Source organism: Megalobrama amblycephala, linkage group LG1, assembly GCF_018812025.1.
Source record: "Megalobrama amblycephala isolate DHTTF-2021 linkage group LG1, ASM1881202v1, whole genome shotgun sequence".
In the NCBI taxonomy this organism is placed as follows: domain Eukaryota; kingdom Metazoa; phylum Chordata; class Actinopteri; order Cypriniformes; family Xenocyprididae; genus Megalobrama; species Megalobrama amblycephala.
The window spans coordinates 14887618-14909239 of NC_063044.1; the positions used below are offsets into that span (position 1 = coordinate 14887618).

The window sequence follows — 21622 nt, forward strand, 5'->3', positions numbered from 1 at the left end:
ACAAAGGAAGATGTTAAAAAGAATGTCAGTAACCAAACATATCTCATTCCCCATTGACTACCATAGTAGGGAAAATAAATACTATGGAAGTCAATGGTGGATGAGATCTGTTGAGATGTACTGACATTCTTCCAAATATCTTCCTTTGTGTACAGCAGAACAAAGACATTTATATAGACTATTAAAATAGTCCATGTGACTATAGTGGTTCAACCTCAATGTTATGAAGTGACGAGAATACTTATTGTGCCCAAAAATGAAGATGCAAAACTATCACAGAATGGTTCGATCTTACACGTGGCATATATTCCAAATGTTCTGGGGGTATACGATGGGGTTTGGTGAAAAACAAACCAAAATTCAAGGTATTATTTAACAAAAATCCAGACCTAGGCCATTGGTCTTCTGTGCACGGCTATGCGACGTGCGCATTTTCAAGACTCCATCAGCGCTGCAGTTCACTCTGTCTTGCCCAGACGAAGCACACGAGTTGTGAGAAATCATGACTAAGAAAAACACAACATGAAATGCAATACATGTACTTTCTTTTCTGATTTGAACATTGTGTCCATCGCTACAAAATGTTAACACGTTCACATCTGCCATCTTTCATTCTCACTGACTGGTGATATTCAACTCGGTGAAGAAAGTACATGGATATTTTGATTTCTCACAACTTCGGAGTGGACAGCGGCGCTTATAGAGTCTTACGAATGTGCCGCCATGCACAGAAGACCAACGGCCAAGGTAAGAATTTCCTTTATGTAATACATAAAATTTCAGTTTGTTTTTCACCAAACCCTATTGTATCCTCCCAGAAAACTTAGAAGATATGACATCAGACCATTCTGTGATACTTTTGCATCTTTTTAATTTAAAGCCTGATGCTGATCACTATTTTTCACGCAATTACAGTGGGTATGGAAAGTATTCGGACCCCCTTAAATTTTTCACTCTTTGTTACATTGCAGCCATTTGCTAAAATCAAGTTCATTTTTTTCCTCATTAATGTACACACAGCACCGCATATTGACAGAAAGACACAGAATTGTTGACATTTTTGCAGATTTATTAAAAAAGAAAAACTGAAATATCACATTGTCCTAAGTATTCAGACCCTTTGCTGTGACACTCATATATTTAACTCAGGTGCTGTCCATTTCGTCTGATCATCCTTGAGATGGTTCTACACCTTCATTTGAGTCCAGCTGTGTTTGATTATACTGATTGGATTTGATTAGGAAAGCCACACACCTGTCTATATAAGACCTTACAGCTCACAGTGCATGTCAGAGCAAATGAGAATCATGAGGTCAAAGGAACTGCCTGAAGAGCTCAGAGACAGAATTGTGGCAAGGCACAGATCTGGCCAAGGTTACAAAAAAATTTCTGCTGCACTTAGGGTTCCTAAGAGCACAGTGGCCTCCATAATCCTTAAATGGAAGACGTTTGGGACGACCAGAACCCTTCCTAGAGCTGGCCGTCCGGCCAAACTGAGCTATCGGGGGAGAAGAGCCCAAAGATCACTGTGGCTGAGCTCCAGAGATGCAGTCGGGAGATGGGAGAAAGTTGTAGAAAGTCAACCATCAATGCAGCCCTCCACCAGTCGGGGCTTTATGGCAGAGTGGCCCGACGGAAGCCTCTCCTCAGTGCAAGACACATGAAAGCCCGCATCCAAGATGGTGAGAAATAAGATTCTCTGGTCTGATGAGACCAAGATAGAACTTTTTGGCCTTAATTCTAAGCTGTATGTGTGGAGAAAACCAGGCACTGCTCATCACCTGTCCAATACAGTCCCAACAGTGAAGCATGGTGGTGGCAGCATTGTGCTGTGGGGGTGTTTTCCAGCTGCAGGGACAGGACGACGGTTGCAATCGATGGAAAGATGAATGCGGCCAAGTACAGGGATATCCTGGACAAAAACCTTAATATGAACATGTTAAAAACACCACAGGCAGTGTTTGTATGATCCACTTTTTTAAGAACTGTTTAAATCTTTGCACTTTCACATGTTTAATCGTTCACTGCGTCTAGTCATTTATTTCAAATTTGCCCCTTATTTGCTTTTGGCACTTCAATAAATGGAGAGAATGTAGGTGAGATGTAACCAGATGAGCAGTGATTTCAGCAGCTTGCTGGATGCCGAGGGTGAAAGCCAGGCTAGCACACTCACCCGCTAATGGGAGCAGAAATGCTGCTGGCCTGAGGGAGTTGTAGTAATGATATAAGGAAAGAGCCTGGAATCCATCATGCTTAGGGGAAATCAGAGACAAGATTCTCACTCAGACCACCTGCCTCCACACCAGCACACACACACACATCCTGTTGAGGAGTTATTATAGCAGGACAGTGTATGCCGTCTGCTCAGTCTCCACTGTCCTTCAGTGGGTTTCTTGCATTGAAGGTGTTTTTAGACTGTTTTTGTCCAGAAGTGTGTATTATCTGACAACAAATAGTGTAGTCTTGAGAGTATGTGTTCATGTGGGTGTTTGTGGTTGAACAAGGTACTGTGTGTTGGTTAAAAAAGGGGTGTCAAAGACAAAAAACTCTGGCCCATGAGATGCTTTGAGGAAATTTTCTTCTTAAAAAAGTGAAATATGCTACAAATTAAATGGCATGTATTCATAATATATATAGAGCTGGACAGATAAATACAACAACAAATTGAAGAATTTTGTACATCATTTCATTGTGCGGTAGAGCCTTTATTTTAATTATGCACATCATTCAAATTCATGCTTTTCAGCTGAAACTGAATCTGTGGGTAACAGTGTCCTTTGGCGACCCAGTTTGTTTTGTCCCACTTTTAAGTTTGAGCCACTCAGAAATGGCAATAATGGCATGGACAAGGGGAAAATACTAGAGGTAAAAAACAAAGATTATTAAATCATGCCATGAATACCAAATTAGTGATGGCATAGAATTTTTTTTTCTCTCTCTCTCTCCTTAAAATAAGCACAGAATGTGTGCTAAAGGTCAGCAGATTCATTCCTGGGCTAGTTATTGGTTATAAAATAAAAGGTTAATTTTTCTGAAGAGCACATGTTCAATCTGCACGTGTATGCCAAAATAAATAAATTAAAAAAAAAGATTACAAATTCATGAATAAATATATTGTCTACTGAACATTTTGTCTTATTTAGCCCTAATTTAGGATTTCTAACCCTTCTCTGCTTCTGTCTCTCTCTCTGTGTGTGTGTTTTATATATATTTAACTACAAAAGAAAAGTTATATGTTAAAAGTTATAAGTTAAAAGTTATAAGAAAGGTTATATGTCTTCTTTGTGTGTGTTTTTTGTTTGTTTGCTTGTTTGTTTTTTAGATGTCTTTTTGGCATTTTTGCCTACTATTGAGATAGGACATTGTTGAGGGCGTACAGAAATTGAAGTGGAAGAGAGAGGGGGACGGGTTTGGTAAAGAACTAGGAACTGATATGCCTTATGTGTTTAAAATACTTTTTCGTGCATCTTGCCTGTTTCCTAGGGTGCTGCTAGAGCTGGTTACTATGGTGATGCATTTCTGGGGAGTTCTGGGTGATAGATAGATAGATAGATAGATAGATAGATAGATAGATAGATAGACCGACAGATGGGCAGATTGATGGATGGATGGGCGGATGGACAGACGGACGTATGGATGGATGGATGGATGGACGGATGGACAAGTAGATGGAAGGATGGACAGACAGATGGACAAGTAGATGGAAGGATGGACGGACGGATGGACAAGTAGATGGAAGGATGGACGGACGGATGGACAGATGGGTGAATGGATGAATGGGCGGATAGATGGGTGGATGAATGAATGGACAGGTGGATGGATGGATGAACGGCTGGATGGATACATGGACAGGACGATAGATAGATAGATAGATAGATAGATAGATAGATAGATAGATAGATAGATAGATAGATAGACCAACAGATGGGCAGATTGATGGATGGTTGGATGGATGGATGGATGGACAAGTAGATGGAAGGATGGACAGATGGGTGAATGGATGAATGGACAGGCGGATGGATGGATGAACGGCTGGATGGATACATGGACAGGACGAGATAGATAGATAGATAGATAGATAGATAGATAGATAGATAGATAGATAGATAGACCGACAGATGGGCAGATTGATGGATGGATGAGCGGATGGGCGGATGGACAGACAGACGTATGGATGGATGGATGGATGGATGGACAAGTAGATGGAAGGATGGACGGACGGATGGACAGATGGGTGGATGAATGAATGGACAGGCGGATGGATGGATGGATGAACGGCTGGATGGATACATGGACAGGACAAGATAGATAGATAGATAGTTAGCAACAATAACAACAACATTTTCAATAAGAAAAGCTGAAACCTCCTATAATTCATGCCAATGTAACAGTCTGGTGTGTTCCACAGCCAATACACTGTTTTTGCATTTGTCAGTCTGAAAAATAGCCTCTCTGCTGAAGCCATCAAAGAAACTGAGAAGAAATATCACGTCTGGAGTGGACTGTGTCTCACATAGCGGCTCTAACATAAGGATTGGGGGGTTTAAATCCCTTGCTGAGATGGGCTGAGCGGCGCTAATTCTTGACAGTCTGCACACATGGTTCTGATGAGGTTGCTTAATGAAGCTGAACTGACGCTGTCTGGAGAAGAGAGCAGACTGGCTGCTGGCCTGTTATGACGCAGCACAGCAGTCTAATTAGGTAGACCACAGTTCTGGAGGTTGCTTTGAAATATTACTTTAGATTTCACATTAGAAGCTACCTTGAGACCAATTGAGTCAAAATGATGAATTGTATAGTCAAACTGGTGGTGAGTGCACTGTTTATTGCGATAGCAGCTGGAGTCAGGTGTGTTTGGTGACTTTGGTTTGTGCTAAAATAAGAAACGAGGGCGTTTCGATACATAACAAGACTACCCTGGGTGAATCTCTCAAAACCTTTTTTTAATTGAAAGAAATTAGTATTTTTATTTAGCAAGGATGTGATCAAAAATGACAGTAAAGACATTATAATGTTATTCTATTCAGATAAATGCTGTTCTTTTCAACGTTCTACTCATCAAATAATCGCAGTTTCTACAAAAATACGAAGCAGCACAACTATTTTCAACATTGTTAGAAATAATATTAATAAATGTTTCTTGAGCATCAAATCATCAAATTAGAATGATTTCTGAAAGATCATGTGACATTGAAGACTGGAGTAATGATGCTGAAAATTCAGCTTTACCATCACAAGAATAAATTACATTTGAAAATATATTTATTAAGAAAGTCATTACTTTAAATTCTAATAATATTTAACAATATTCACATTTATCACTGTATTTTTAAACAAATAAATGCAGCCTTTGGTGAACACAAGATTAAAAAAAGTATCAACCCCACACATTTGTACAGTAGTGTGTCTTTGACCTCAAGAAAATGAATTTACCATAATACCATAAGTCCCATTTGCATATATATGTATATATATTTATACAACAGTTCTGTCTGGTTCTCGAATCTGATTGGCTGATAGCCGTGCGATATTTCAGTGATAACAGCACTCCTACCTTCAAATACCTCCTACCTTACGGTGATCAAATCCACCGTAATTTTTACGAATACTACTTGTACCACGAACTGTTGTTTTAATAGTTTTTTAGATGAGAATGTAGTTGTTTAGACCTGAAATATGTGACTGATATTTAATAATAGCGCCTATTTTACAATTTGTTTTGACGTTTTCGGGGATGCAAGCTCCAGGGCGTCAGCGGCTGTTCAGTGCTTGTGTAACTGCCGAGAACAGCTTCATCTCGGCCAGTGCTTCAGGGATTTGCTGCTGGCTCTTATAGTGGTTAAACATGAGGCATAATTCAATTTGAATTCATAAAACTGGCAAAATCTTTGGTCTTATTAATCTATTATTTGTTCCAGAGCAAGTCGAACTGTGCTATGTTAAATGTAATTAATTTTAACATCCTTTATATAGCATAGCATATTGGCTATTTACTACTACTAGAATTTCTTTACTACGATATTGAGAATAATTGAAATGAGAAAATGAGAATAAATGTGCTTTAATGTCATGAAAATAAGCATAATTAACAACTTTTACTAAATCAGTCTGTGAGATTTTACCACATTTTACTCTTACCGTTAGTTCTTCTGGTGTTCAGGAATGATAGCATCTATCTTGTTTCATCAAGTGTGCAAACACCAAATAAGTCTCCCTGACATATGTCTGGTGCTAGTAAGTCGTGTACCGTCGGAACAAGCTGTTTTTGTAGTTCAGTTCAAATAAAATGGCTTTTTGAACTGTGCAGGATGCTTTGAGGAAGCTGCAACAAAATATTTTATCTCATAAGATCAATGACAGTTTGAGTCCTCATCTGACCCCTCTATAGTGGTAAAAAAAGTATACATTTCACCTTTAAATGTCTCAAATCTTCAACAAACTGTTTGAAGCAACATGTGACAGTATTTTAATGATGCGAAACTGTATTTGTAACACAAACTGTTGTTTTGCCTTGATTTGTTTTTCTCACAGTTCAGCGGTGGGCGTGGGTTTCTATGGAAACAGCGAAACCAACGATGGAGTTTACCAGTTGACTTACTCAATTTATAATGCCAATCACACACTGGGTGGCATTGGCAGTCTGGTAAGAGTTTCACTTCCTTCACCTGTCACTCATGTTGTGTCATTTCATTGGAATAACCTAAGGAACATTGTGATTAAAATGAAACCTGAATTTTTCCTGCACCATGCTGCATGCTGAAAAACTAAGAGCCGGAGCCTCAGGGGCTTTTCGCTGCTGCTAGAGCTAGAATATGACTGTAGTGGCACACACACACACACACATATACATGCAGGAGTGGGCTTCACTTCTGCCACAGAGCTGTAGTCATAACGTGTCTGTCCCTATTTTAACTTCAAGTTTTTGAAGAGTTTGAGTTGTAGACTCTAGAAACCTCTCCAGATGCAAACGCATCCATCTGGTGTGTGTATTCATCTGTGTAGGATTATCTTTTCATCTGCATTAAAGGGGATTAAAAATCTATCTGTATATCCACTCATGGATACTTGTCCACGGGTGTGCCGGAAATGTTTGTGAGTGTCCTGCTGATCACAGAGTGATTAAGGACACCCACCACTGAATGACCACTTCTCAAATCCATTTATTTTATTTTATTTTTTATTTATTTATTTCATTACTATTTTTAACAATAATGAAATATCGCTTAAAACATTTGCAAAATAAAGCACCATTTCCATCTCATGTGTTCATCAATTCCTGGGGAAAAAAAAATGGAAGATGCTATAATTGAGATGTAATTTTTTCCTCCATCATTCCTTCAGACACTTCTGGGAGGGAATTAAAGCAAATCATTCTAATGACAGACTTAGGCACAGGCATTTCAGAACAACCATACCAAAATTTGAGATGCTTTTGAAATAAAACTGATCCACCAGTTATCCAATAACATCCACTGTTAAGGCAGTCACGTGATTTTGTTGTTGCGCTTCAAGGATTTATTCGGTAAATGTGTGTTTCATCGTAGTTTATGCGCATGTTTTCTTATCGGATTAAAAAAAAAATGTATCCACCTCATTTGAGCGCATATGTTTTGTTTTTGTTTTTTTCGTTTTTTTTATGTGCATTTTTAGAATTTATGTGCAGTTTGGCGTTTCCATCCATCACATAAAAATAGGTCAATGGAAACATAGCTAGTGTGAGCATTAATGCGATTTCAATGCACTTTTTAATTTTGGCCATTACATTTAAAGCAACTAATGCACAATCTTTTCTTGTTTCATGACTTATATGTTGATATGCTGATTAAAATTTTGTATAAGGGTCATTGACGAATAAGTTTTTTTAAAAGTGTAAAAAAACATAATGGAGATATAATTAATTTTGAAGTTTTATTAAGTGTTAACAATGAGATTGTGGTTTTTATAATCAATTAAGACTGCTTTTGTCATTTTTTTACAAGATGGATAAAATTTGTCACCAAAACGGTCATTCGGTTTAACCAAAATTTCAGTTTTACAGAATGACACTTTTGGTTATACCGAATGACGATATTTTCAAACAATGCTAACAGGCTGATATCTATCTAGCTAGCAAAAGGGCAATCAAACATTTTATATTTAGTACAAGTTTTTAAAATATTACAACATTTTCCATGTTTTATAGCGGTTGTACCGGATGACCTGATGTTTCAGGACATGCGTATGAGCAAATGAAAAATGAATTTTTGAAATAGTTGAGAGAGTTAGTTACTTTACTTCATGACCATGCGGTCCTTTGCAGGTTTCTGAATGATGTTACATCCTGTCACATGATATTGACCGCATGACTTGATCCAAAATGGTCCCACCAACCAAACACATACATATTGCAATAGGCATATGTATAGACTATTATTGTACTATTATTAGACTAGGTTTACAAGTTCTTTCCTTTCCCATTAAAAACATCACTGTGTTATCTCTGCCGAGAATTGCACTTGGCAGTTCTTTGTAATTCACAGCTATGTTATATTTAAAACAATCCACAAACAGTGTTTCCAGCAGCAGTCTTAGATGTGAGGGCTGTGTAATTCAACATATGGCAGGTTGAGTCGGGTAAACTGAGCATTTGGCTGGCTGGCTGGCAGAAAATTTCTCCTCACACAGCCCTGATGTTCATTACCTGTGGTGACAACCTCTGTTCTTCTAATACTCTGCCTCCGAGAGCTTCCCGCCATCACTCTCACTCTCTGCCAGTGTATCTTTGGCTCACTGGACCATAATGCATTGCTTCACGGTTGGGCGATCATATCTAAATGAGCTGTCTAGAACAGACTTTTCACTGTTTGCTGTAACCAAAACAACATTCAGAATGTGAGAACAACAAACAGCCATTGGCTTCACTAAAACTGCATAAATCTAATTTCAGCTTTAGTGAAAGTCGCATTTAAAATTGAAAGGCAGAGGACCAGTCTGAAGGCCAAGCTTGAATGCACAACTGAATTCATGAATGTTGAAGTGATTGGGAGAGTGAGTGGAGGGAGTTTTCAGACCTGCCAAGCTTTTTAAACGCCTCCTGCCAGTGGTTGCGTGCCAGAAAATAGCTGTTGCAACTGTGAGTAAATGGGTGTAACGATTGCCATTTTGCATGCTTCTAACTTTATTTCATGCTGTGTCCACACCTTCCACAAGGGTCGTGACTCTATGAATTTTGCTTTTATGAATCTTAATCTCTATGAATCTTAATTACGCTTCCACCATCTCGAAATTATGAGTTATAGAGCTATTATTCAAAAGAGTTACACATTGCAATTTACTGAAGCGAAAGCAGAATGAACAATTATTGCCAAGAATAAGATTTACCAGAAATGCTACATGGTGGCCTTTAAAAAGAGGGAAAGAACACTCATTTCAAACACCCACTGATGTACTGATCAACTACAGTATATTAATGATTTGACGTCTAAGAACAGACTTTAAATTGGATACAGATAATGTGCCATTAATCCAATCTAGTGTAGCTTATTCTGGTTTAATAAGATGTCTGACCTATAAATTGATCAGTTTTTAGGACCTGAAAAAGTTAATAGCACAGTAATAGTGTGGTAAGTAGCAAAGTGGTTGCTAATACTAATAATGTCACAGCAGTCTCCTTTTTAAAGGTTGAACTGGGAAAAAAAAAAAAAAAATCACTGCTTTTTTCACAATTGGTTTGATTAACCTACCCCTTCCCTCAGGGTTGTGCACCATTTCAGTTTTTAAAGGCCGATACATGGATGGGTCTCTAACGTCAATTCAGGCCAGCAACAAAAGGCTGTATTGTTCAAAGCAATAAGTGCAGAATATTTCATGGTCATTAATCTGCACTTAGGCAGTTGAATAGCAGTAATATTTCAAAGGTTACCTGGCAAAATCCTTCTGAAAGCATAATTGATTCTCCTCCAGCATCTGAATCTGTCAGAAACAATGATTGGGGACTGAAGAAGCTGACCTCAAACTTGTTTATTACTTTCTGGACAAGTTTTGAGCCTAGCACATGAGAAAATCACCTTAACATTAACAATGGATGGTCAGCCAAAAACATCAGTTTACTTCCTGCCATATATCATAGTTTATAACAAATTTGTGCTTTTAATGTAAATGTTATCCAATGAAAGTTTAGCAAATACTCTCATTTAAAGGGATAGTTCACCCAAAAATGAAAATTATCCCATGATTAACTCAACCTCAAGCCATCTTAAGTGTATATCATCTTTCAGACGAACACAATCAGAGATATATTTAAAAATATTCTTAGTCCTCCAAGGTTTATAACATTTATTATTTAAAACTTTAGAAAGTAAAATAACAAGCTTCTGGTGCGACAGCCACACGCATTCGACGTATGTACAAAAAGCGTTAACTTCTCGATTTTCAATGACATGATATTCAACACAATGCCATGATGTACTACACTATGTCCTACTCTATAACTCGTAGTACGTCATGTGATTGTGTACTACGTCGCGGAAGTTACTGCTTTTTGGACGTACGTCGAATGCGTATGGCTGTCGCGCCAGAAGCTTGTTATTTTACTTAATCTTGTCCATTTCATGTCCATTAGTAAGTAGGTCTTCCATATAATAGACAACTAATCGTTAGTACATTAGAAGAGGCTTAGTCGACCAATTTTTTTTAGTCGGTTAGTCACAGGAAAAAAAAAAGCTTGTGCCTAAGTCATGCAGTCCGTGAGGGACAGATCGTTAACGTGGTAATTACAGTATGTCAGGCAGGAAATCAGAACTTTGACCTATCACCCATCGCCCTCAAATATGATTTATCGTTTGAAACATGTTAGTAGCACTAACTTTACATGTCTGTTCACTCCAACTTTAACCTAGATAAATATGCGCTATTAGTAGGTGCATATCCAAGTGTTTGTGCAAGATGTGGAAGCTAAAGTATAGCACCTTTACTGAAAGACATGGAGGCGCCGGCGCTATGACTTGCATTTTTTCCTGACAACAGCAGAAACAACTTAATATATTTTTGGTCATACATCATTAATACATCATTCGAAACTGTAAAGGGTCTACTTTTGTTTGTGTAAACTCACAATAACAAGAAAACATTGTGCTTTTGTAAAATAAAGAAAACAAACAGGATGCGCTTTCTGCCGTCTCGATCTCTGTGAACTGGAGCATGTCACAAAAAAGAACCAAAACTCAGCGTATAGGCTACTTGCCTCACAGACGTGAGAAATATATCTATAGAAAGCTTGAAATGTCTACTTGTAAACTAACCAATTCAAATATAATGGATGGGTTTTTTCTGCTGAACAGAAAGGTATTTTGAGAAATGCATGAAAGTCATTTGGGTCCAGTATGTTTGGACCCCAACAATCTTTAAAATATATAATAATTAAACAAATTTACAACTTTGTTTTTTTTTTCACAGCTTTTTGTCACAGCTTTTTGTCACTCTTGCCACTTTGCTTCTTTGGCAATCCCATGACCGCCCATGCATGCCTCCCGCTCCCTTAGATAATTAATTGGAAACGGCCATTCATCTCTGTGCCATCAGCAATTTTCTTTGTCTCTGCTCTCAGGTGGGAAACTCCTTGGGTAGTATGCAGGTTGGGCTGAAAGAGCACCTGGAGCGGTTGGATGAGATATTTTCTCCACGGGGAGACTACACTCAAACCTTGCGCTTCATGCAGCAGATGGCTGACAACATTATCCAGCAGCTGACAGCCATGCCAGACACAAAGAAGGTGCAAGTGGATTTGGCAGCCATCGCAGACCAAACTGCATTCATAGAGTACTATAGGTGAGCTGCTTTGGGCTGGTGGGGTAAGGGTGACTTATTTACTGCACTTTGTGCACTTGAAATGTTTTGCAACAACATGTCCTATGTCTCATCAGAGGTCAAAGACAGGACGGCTCTATTTACTCTTGAGATTTCTGGTATAGATGTGGGTCAGAAATGTGTTTGAATGTTTCAGATGCCTCTGCGCTTCAAACATTTGACCCTATTTTTAAGACTTGTAGCTCTACTCCTTAAACATGTGACTGTATTTTTCAGACTCTTGGCCTTACTCCTCAAACATGTGGCCCTATTTTTCAAACTTCTGGCCTTCTCAAATGTGTGACCCTATTTTTTGAACTTCTGTCCTTGTTCCTCAAACATTTTGCCTTATTTTTTAAGACTTGTAGCTCTACTCCTTAAACATGTGACCCTATTTTTCAGACTTACCTTTTTTAATGCCTTACTCAAACATTTGACCCTATTTTTAAGACTTATAGCTCTAATCAAACATGTGACCCTATTTTTCAGACTCTTGGCCTTACTCCTCAAACATTTGACCCTATTTTTCTGACTCTTGGCTTTACTCCTCAAACATGTGACCCTATTTTTCAAACTTCTGGCCTTCTCAAATGTGTGACCCTATTTTTCGAACTTCTGGCCTTGTTCCTCAAACATGTTGCCCAATTTTTTTTCAGACTTTTGGTCCAACTCCTCAAACAAGCTACCTTTTTTTCAAATGCCTGGCCTTACTCCTCAAACGTGTGACCATATTTTTCAAACGCCTTACTTCTGAAACATGTGACCCTATTTTTTTTTTTTTTTTTTCAGTCTTCTGGTTTACTCCTCAAACATGTGACCCTATTTTTTTTCTTTTCAGTCTTCTGGCTTTACTCCTCAAACATGTGACCCTATGTTTTTTTTTTTCCTTTTCTTTTCAGTCTTCTGGCTTTACTCCTCAAACATGTGACCCTATTTTTCAGTCTTCTGGCTCTACTCCTCAAACATGTGACCCTATTTTTCAGACTTCTGACCTACTCCTCAAATACATGACCATATTTTTTAAAACTTTTGTAATTACTCCTCAAACATCTGACCCCTTTTCTAAATTTGACCCCTTTTTCCGAAATGTCTTTTTTTTTTTTTTAATTAATAATGTTTTGAGCTCTATAAGAGTGCTGCACCTTTGTTCAGCTTATATGTATTTAGATTTTTTGGTTGCATCTCCTCTTCTGTTGGTAGAGCACCTCTTTTTAACATTTGTCCATTACATCTTAAAATGTTGGCCCTACTTCTCAAACACGTGACCCCAAACTGCTCAAGCATGCTGCCCTACTCCCCCTTACAAAATCAACTTGTTTTGAGTTGGAGAATGAGGTGCTGCCTTAAAGGTGCCAGCTCTGGCCTACTTGTTAATCCTTACTGGTACTACTACTTGATCTCCATGTGTATTAGGTGGCTTTTGCTCTTTTGGAGCTGTTAGTCTTGTTGAATTGATTTGTATGTCCTCCTAGAAGATTACATTTCCATTTGTAGGCCTGCGCGTTATGAACTTGCTGTGCATGTATTGACAAGTAGCTAGTGTTTCAAACAGCTAAAGGACTGTGCTATTGAGCAGCAGCGGTCAAACCTCTCTTCCTCCATTACTCATTGGCAAATCTAATCGCCCAACCTCTGGACTCCCTTCTTTGATTCTTCATACACCTTTGTCTCCATATACTGTATTTCACTCTTTCCCTCTCTCTCTTTTTCCGTCTCAAGATATGTGGCCATTTTTAAGTCCTCATGGTGTAGGATTACTGATTGGATTGTGGTTTGCCAGGCATTCCAATAGAACACCAAACCATGTAGACCTTGAATCAATGCAGTGCAGAAAATACAGTACAGCACCTGTTTTTACATGTGGTTTCAATGCTTTAGTTGGTTAGAAAACAGTGACCTACAAATTAGGCCATTTTGTAATTCTTATATTGAAATGTTCTGAGTTCCATACAGCATAAAACCGTTTTTATGATCTCAAACAATATGTCTGATCACTGGAAGGAACACCTTCTCAGTGTGAGCTGTTTGGCAGATTTTCTATTCTCACATACTAGGCTGGAGCTCATAAAATTCTTATGTCTATTTGGTCTGTTCAATTATTAATCGTATAGATGGGAAATATACAACGGAAGAATAATGTGAGTGCCATAAACACCCACTTTTAAAGTCATACTTAGAGGCCTGCTGACAGTATGCTCCAACACACTTACATCACACAAGATGAATATTAAAATTAGAGCTGTCAATTGATTAAAAAAAATGCAATTGAATGAGGTGATACACAGTTTAATTACTCAAATTAAATGAAAATAAGCACATAGAAGTAATGTTTGCTTAGGAAAGCACTGAAGATAATTCTAAAACATTATGTAAAACATTATGAACATTTCTTTCCGCTCTCATCTTGGTTTGCTTTCTTTCAGATGGCTAACATACCTGCTGCTTCTGATTTTGGACTTGGTCATCTGTCTCTTAGCATGTTTGGGATTGGCAAAGCAGTCTCGATGGCTGCTTGCAGTGTAAGTGTACTCTAAATATGTATGGTTTAGACACCTGGCTTTGGTTGTTCCCTTCGCAGAAGGGTAGTATGACCCATTTTTGTACATATAAAACCATTTCATGTTAACATTGAGATAGGATGCAATATATACTTGTATGTTTGTGTATATGATGTGTCACGTGTTATATTACCAGTATTTCAGCATGTATATAATCCTTTCTCGTTATTAATTGTTTGTTAGTGTCGCAAAGTTGTTTATCTCTGCTAGCTTAAATTCCTAACGGATGCACTATAAAATAATGCAGCCTCTGACATAAACAGAGCTCTGTGGAATGACTCTGAGTGCATCAAGTGCTGTGCTTACCAGTCACCAGCGAGCCCTGCATTTCCTATGCCTCTCTCTCTCCGTTTGCCTTATTGGAAGCTCCTTTAGATCTATCCCCACTTACCCCACTAATGCTTATTGATCTCTGTGTCCGCGTGAGCATGTGCTCGCCCTTAACTAATTATTACGTGCTTCCAATCTGCTTTATTGGTGCTTTTAAGACCATCCTCAGATGAGAAAGGCTGTTTGAGGAAACCTCGGCTCCATTTTCCATGGCCACCAGAGAGCCGTTTACCCCATTCATCTCTGTCTCCATTTGAATTCCTATTTACACACGTGATCGCTCACATGCTCATGCGTTTGATCACTTTCTCACTTTTACATCCTCATTCATTTGTTTCTTACTATTACTAAGTTATTTGCTTAGTAAGTCTTTTGTAGGTTGATTTCTAAATGCTTAAGTGACTTCAAGAACCTTACCATGATAGCACACCGTAGAGTTTATGCTCATCTGCAGTTGATCACTAAAACATTTCCTGTTAGATACACATTTGGCAGATCCTTTTGCAATATTCTTAAATTAAACAGTTTTGAGGTTAAAGTCTGAACTGAATGTAATGATAAAAAACACTATTGCATGAAAGATTGCAAATAAAATAAATAGACAAGACATTTGTATTGTAATGGCAAAACATACATTGTGAATGAGAAGGTTATTTATTGAATCAGTCACAAGACTCATTAAGGAAGTAATTAGAGCAGCTACTTTAAGTAAGTAGATTTACTTACTAACTGGAAGTTTAGTTGATATTCATTTACACATGGTGTTTTAATAGAAATAGTATTATAGGTCGGTAGTATTAGTATCATATTAGAATTTAGCTGGAAAGATTACACATTTTTCTCTTTGAAGATGTTTGTTTTTATTTAGCTCAAGAATTTATTAAATTGATCAGAAGTGACAGTAAATACATTTATAATGATTTCTATTTAAAATAAATGTTGATCTTTTGAACTTTCCATTCATCAAATAATCATAAAACAAATGTACAACAAAAATATTAAGCAGAACAACTGTTGATAATAACAAGAACTACAAATCCGCATATTTGAGTAATTTCTAAAGGATCACACTGAAGACTGGAGTAATTATGCTGAAAATTCAGCTTTGCATCACAGAAATAAATTACACTTTAAAATATATTCAAAGAGAAAACAATTATTTTAAATTGTCATAATCAAAATATTATATATTTTGATTATGACAATATTATATATAATAATATATTATAATATTATATATATATATTATATATATATATATAAAATAAATGCAGCCTTGGTGAAAGTAATCAAAATTATTTTTTGGTGAGAATCTTTCAAAAACATTCACAAAAGCTACTGATCCCAAACCTTTTAACTGTAGTTTATAGTTTTATTTATGACCTCACATCTCATTGTTATTCTTCACTTTGTCTCTTTTTCTCCATTTCAGTATTATGGTGTGTGGGGTCTTGACTCTGATCATGAGTTGGGTGTCATTAGGAGTGGGCACGGCCACAGCTGTGGTAAGTTACTGCGTTTTCACATGACTGCTCACTTTAAACCCCTTTTGATCAGTGTCCAGTGACCATATCAGTCACTTCATTCACAGACATTTTCCTTGATTTTTTTTTTTTTTTTTTTCTTTCTAAAAACTATGTGAATGTTTGTAAGTCAAGAAAGAGGGGGCGTGAGCTGTGTGAAACTCTTAGGAGATTATCAGGGTTCAGTGACTGCGTTTGTGCATCTCGTGGTGCATGCCAGTTTGCAAAGCTGATTACAAAGCCCTGGTCATTTAAATTAGACAGTCCGCTGGCTTAACGGAGGTAAACAGTTGTACTCTCTGTGTCACTAAACAGGCCAATTTACTTTGTCTCATGTCTCGCCTCTGTCTTTATCTCTGCATCTCTCAAGCTGCATAATAATGACCGCAAACTGTATTTATTGTACTGAAGATGCTTTATAATTAGTCTTGATTTTTAATATAGTGATTGGGTGTACAGTACATTGTGTCCCCTACACATAATGTACTGTACACCCAATCACTGTATTAAAAATCAAGAGCGATCTTATGTACTTTACACTTCCTGTGATGCACTTACCTGACATCAAACATACCACATTTCATTAGAAGTCCAAATCCTCAACCTTGATGGTACCACAACCTTCACATGAAGAAAACAAAGTAAATGTTGTTTATTACTTACAAATGCTGCCAGATGCTATTTACAGTTTGTCAAGAAACATGTTCTATTATAAAACACTATGTAATATGGTAAATGTATATAGTGAGTTCAGTAAATTAAATAGTCATGTATGGAATAACAAATGAGTGAGCAAGCAGTGCTGATATTCAGACCAATAAAATTATTGCGAGTGACTTATTAAATAAACAAGACGTTAATATTTGAGTAACTATATTTCAGCGTTGCCTGTTTTTGCTCTACCAAAAACAATAGTTCCTAATGAAGGTATAGCAGAATGACATTTCAATTCTGAATTCTGAATCAGCGTGTCTTTGAACAACTCAGTATGAATGATTTAGTGACTCACTTATAAAGACAGTTGTTTCACTCCTGAATCCTTTTTTTTTTTTTTTTTTTTTTTTTTTACAAATACTTTTTTATCACAAGTTACTTAATAACTTACTCATAAAGACATTCACTTGTCACCCCCTACTACTTTCTGAATATGAGAAGTGAACACTGAATGCATAAACATCAATTTTAACCCTTTATAATGTATTCTGGGTCATATCTTGATATCTTGGTTTGGTTTATGGTATTTGAGGATGTAGAAACATCACCCAACCTGTCTGTCTGTTTAATTTGACTATTTTCTACCTAGAGACAGATGAATTTAATATATTGTACAGTTTGATTTCATACACAGCCTTTGATGTCAACCACAAAATTAATGGGAAGTTCTTATTGCTTTCTTTTTAAAAGTTAATAAGTCTGTTTTTTTTTTGTTTTTTTTTGCTGTTCTAACTATGGTATATAGTTACAGCTGCAACGGTATGTATGTCAGAACAAACCCACCATTGCACTATTGGAGAACAGTTCTTCTATTTACACCTAGGTACAAATGGACTCTTGGGAAAAAAATATATATGTGTTTGTATATATGTAGGGTGTCAATGAATTGGCTTAATTACTTATTTTAGCTCCAAACTTTGTGAAGCTACACATTATGAGGCAGACCTGAGCTCTACCGTGAGCATGACAGTGATCAGAGTCACAGCCGACACTTCAGCCAGGATGTCTGTGGGGAGCAGGACCTAAGACTGCTCAATGAGGGGCCAGAGCAAAGGTCAGGCCCCGCAGTAAGTGGATTACTCCAGCAGTGCTTGACTACATCGATTCCTTCCTGTTACTGAGAGTAGAAACAAGCCTTGCAGGGATGTGTGACTCGCACGTCTGCATTCAGCCCTTTTTTAATTCAAATACAATTTCCAGTTGATGCCCAATGTGTACCACTCTGATTGATTGATTTTGAGAAATTAATAAATTAAACATTCAATCATGTTAATCAATAGATTAAAAAAATAATAATTAGAAACAATATTTATGACATTTTCCCTCAAGAAAGTTTCAGGTAACCGTTCGTTCTGTGTGTTCTTGCTGCTGACGTCTACTAATTTAAGCTTGGCCATCCACAGATTTTCACAATAGGATTAGCCCCTGTGTGAACAGCTTATATGGTCCTGACATCCAGCAAAGGTCTTATTAGGCCTTGTTTACACCTAGTATTACAGTGCAGTGGATGACGCTGAAAACAGGTGTAAATGGGGTCTAAAATGTTTTGAGCTTGTCCACTTTTGAACACTTCCAGAGGTAGTCGAAAACGTATACAAATGGATTGCTTTCGTAGTGTAGACGCTCATGTGGAATTCATTTGAACAGCCACTGCCTACTGACCTAACGTGTAAACATTACGGGAAGCTCGCTAGCCAGACAGGATTTAAACTTTGTCGGCTGAAGAACCAAGTTTGGTTTGAAGACAAAAAACGTACCAAGCACAATGTTTTCTTAATTCTAACATGCACTCACCATGTTCGGTGTGGTCTTGCAGTTATCAGAGCAGAAACAATAGCTGATGCTCTCCGTATGTTTTTCCGATGTCTCCTCTCGCATTCGTATGTACATTTTTCAGAGCTTATTTCCACCATTAGATCGAAAGATCTGAAAAAGCCCATACATTTACCCATACATAGACTCTCCCCTCGAATAAATCAGGACAGAAGTGGTTGCAAGTGGACAAAGAGAAGGAATAAAAACCTGTCACCTTTTTATCACCAAATATCACAACCCAATATGTATGAACACTGCAATAACATCCACAAAACTCTTTGCGGCCTGTCAATATCAGAACTGTAATTGCGAATTTATTTGATCTGTCTTAGGGCACCAGTGACTTTTGTGTTTCTCCTGACAAGTTCATTGTCAATCAAACCAAAGACTCCTTAAGTGCAGGTAAGTGATATTTCATCACTTCATATGCCTATGTCCTTTTCATGAACCTGATCTTTTCAGCGCCGATATTTTAAAGGCATATTCAACCACTTTTATGCCATTTTATTTATTACAAACTCAGCAAAACAATGAAAGTGCAATTTTCAGGATACTGTATTTCAAAGATAGATTTGTAAAATCCAAATATGATTTATAGATCTTTAATTGAAAAGAGTTTAAACAATGTTTTTCATGTTTGTACAATGAACCATAAACGATTATTGAGCATGCACTCGTGGAACAGTCCTTTAGACGCTAACAGTTTGGCGGTAGACAACTAAGGTCATAATTACAATAACTTAGGACACAAAAGAGACCTTTCTGCTGACTCTGAAAAACACTTGGAGAAAGATCCCCAGGGTCCCTGTTTGAATATGCTGCTGCAGGAGGCATGAGGACTGCAGATGTGAACAGAGCAATGAACTGCAATGTCCATAATGTAAGACGCCTGAGACAGGAAGGACAGCTGATTGTCCTTGCAGCGCCAAACCATGCGTAACCATATGAACACGAAAACTTGCAAGTGTCTTGGTGGAAGTGTGGAGTAACATCTCACAGCAAGAGCTGGCAAATCTGGTGCAGCCCATTCTAATTCAGAGACTAGTTATTCCATTTCTATTCATTAATTGTTTGTGAAATTTGTTCAGTTTATGTCTCAGTTGTTGAATCTTTTTATGTTCATACAAAAAATGTGCACGTTAAGACATTTTCTGGGAAAAAAAGAAGTTGAAAGTGGGAGGATGTTTCCCCCTTTTTTTCTTTTTTTTTTTTTTTTTTCTCAAGGTTTCTTGCACCAAAAACATTAATTATTTAGTTTTTCACAATCATTTTCCATACTTTCTGACACTTAGTAATTTACATCTACATGTAATTGCATGATTGATGGCTTAATACTGAATAGTTCTTGATATGTACTTGGTTATACTGTATGTTAAAGTTCTCAAATGATACAATTAGCCAGTTAAATTTCAGCTAATGGCACAGTAATCTGGGGCCGGATTCACAAGACATTCTTGGAAGAAAAAAAAAAAAAAAAAAAATTTATAACCGCCATTTTTACTTAAGAATGAAACTGAGAATATTTTGTATTCCCCAAAACAATTATTGAGAATTCTTATCTTTTTTCTTAAGGTTGTTCTAAAGACAAAACTTTAATAAGAATTTGAATCCCCAAATAAATGTTCTTAAAAATCTTTGTAAATAATCATAGCAATTAGGATAAGCTTCCAACTTTCTTAAAGATTAAAGATGTTTAATGAAAGATTAAAGATGTTTAATGAATTTATTTCAAATATTAAGCATTACATCATAATACTAGCTACATACAGTGTTAAGTTACTCTAAAAAAGTAATTACTAGCTATTAGTTACAAACCCGATTCCAAAAAAGTTGAGACACTGTACAAATTGTGAACAAAAAATGAATGCAATAATTTACAGTTCTCATAAACTTATATTTTATTCACAATAGAATATACATAACATATCAAATGTTGAAAGTGAGACATTTTGAAATGTCATGCCAAATATTGGCTCATTTTGGATTTCATGAGAGCTACACATTCCAAAAAAGTTGGGACAGGTAGCAATAAGAGGCTGGAAAAGTTAAATGTACATATAAGGAACAGCTGGAGGACCAATTTGCAACTTATTAGGTCAATTGGCAACATGATTGGTTATAAAAAGAGCCTCTCAGAGTGGCAGTGTCTCTCAGAAGTCAAGATGGGCAGAGGATCACCAATTCCCCCAATGCTGCGGTGAAAAATAGTGGAGCAATATCAGAAAGGAGTTTCTCAGAGAAAAATTGCAAAGAGTTTGAAGTTATCATCATCTACAGTGCATAATATCATCCAAAAATTCAGAGAATCTGGAACAATCGTAAGGGTCAAGGCCGGAAAACCATAGTGGATGCCCGTGATCTTCAGGCCCTTAGACGGCACTGCATCACATACAGAAATGCTACTGTAATGGAAATCACAACATGGGCTCAGGAATACTTCCAGAAAACATTGTCGGTGAACACAATCCACCGTGCCATTCGCCGTTACCGGCTAAAACTCTATAGGTCAAAAAAGAATCCATATCTAAACATGATCCAGAAGCGTAGGCGTTTTCTCTGGGAAAAGGCTCATTTAAAATGGACTGTGGCAAAGTGGAAAACTGTTCTGTGGTCAGACAAATCAAAATTTGAAGTTCTTTTTGGAAAACTGGGACGCCATGTCATCCGGACTAATGAGGACAAGGACAACCCAAGTTGTTGTCAGCGCTCAGTTCAGAAGCCTGCATCTCTGATGGTATGGGGTTGCATGAGTGCGAGTGGCATGGGCAGCTTACACATCTGGAAAGGCACCATCAATGCTGAAAGGTATATCCAAGTTCTAGAACAACATATGCTCCCACCCAGACATCGTCTCTTTCA

General features: G+C 37.3%; 1 protein-coding gene across 3 annotated transcripts in view; it reads left to right on the plus strand.

The window, feature by feature from the left end:
• The window catches only part of ttyh2l (tweety homolog 2, like), a 47063-nt gene that overhangs the window by 16593 nt on the left and 8848 nt on the right, over nt 1–21622 (plus strand). For all 3 annotated transcript variants that reach the window (XM_048182973.1, XM_048182954.1, XM_048182965.1), the window contains exons 3-7: nt 6532–6643; nt 11585–11805; nt 14247–14342; nt 16144–16216; nt 19096–19165. In XM_048182973.1, coding sequence (XP_048038930.1) covers nt 6532–6643; nt 11585–11805; nt 14247–14342; nt 16144–16216; nt 19096–19165 — 572 coding nt within the window. The remainder of the gene's footprint in view (nt 1–6531; nt 6644–11584; nt 11806–14246; nt 14343–16143; nt 16217–19095; nt 19166–21622) is intronic.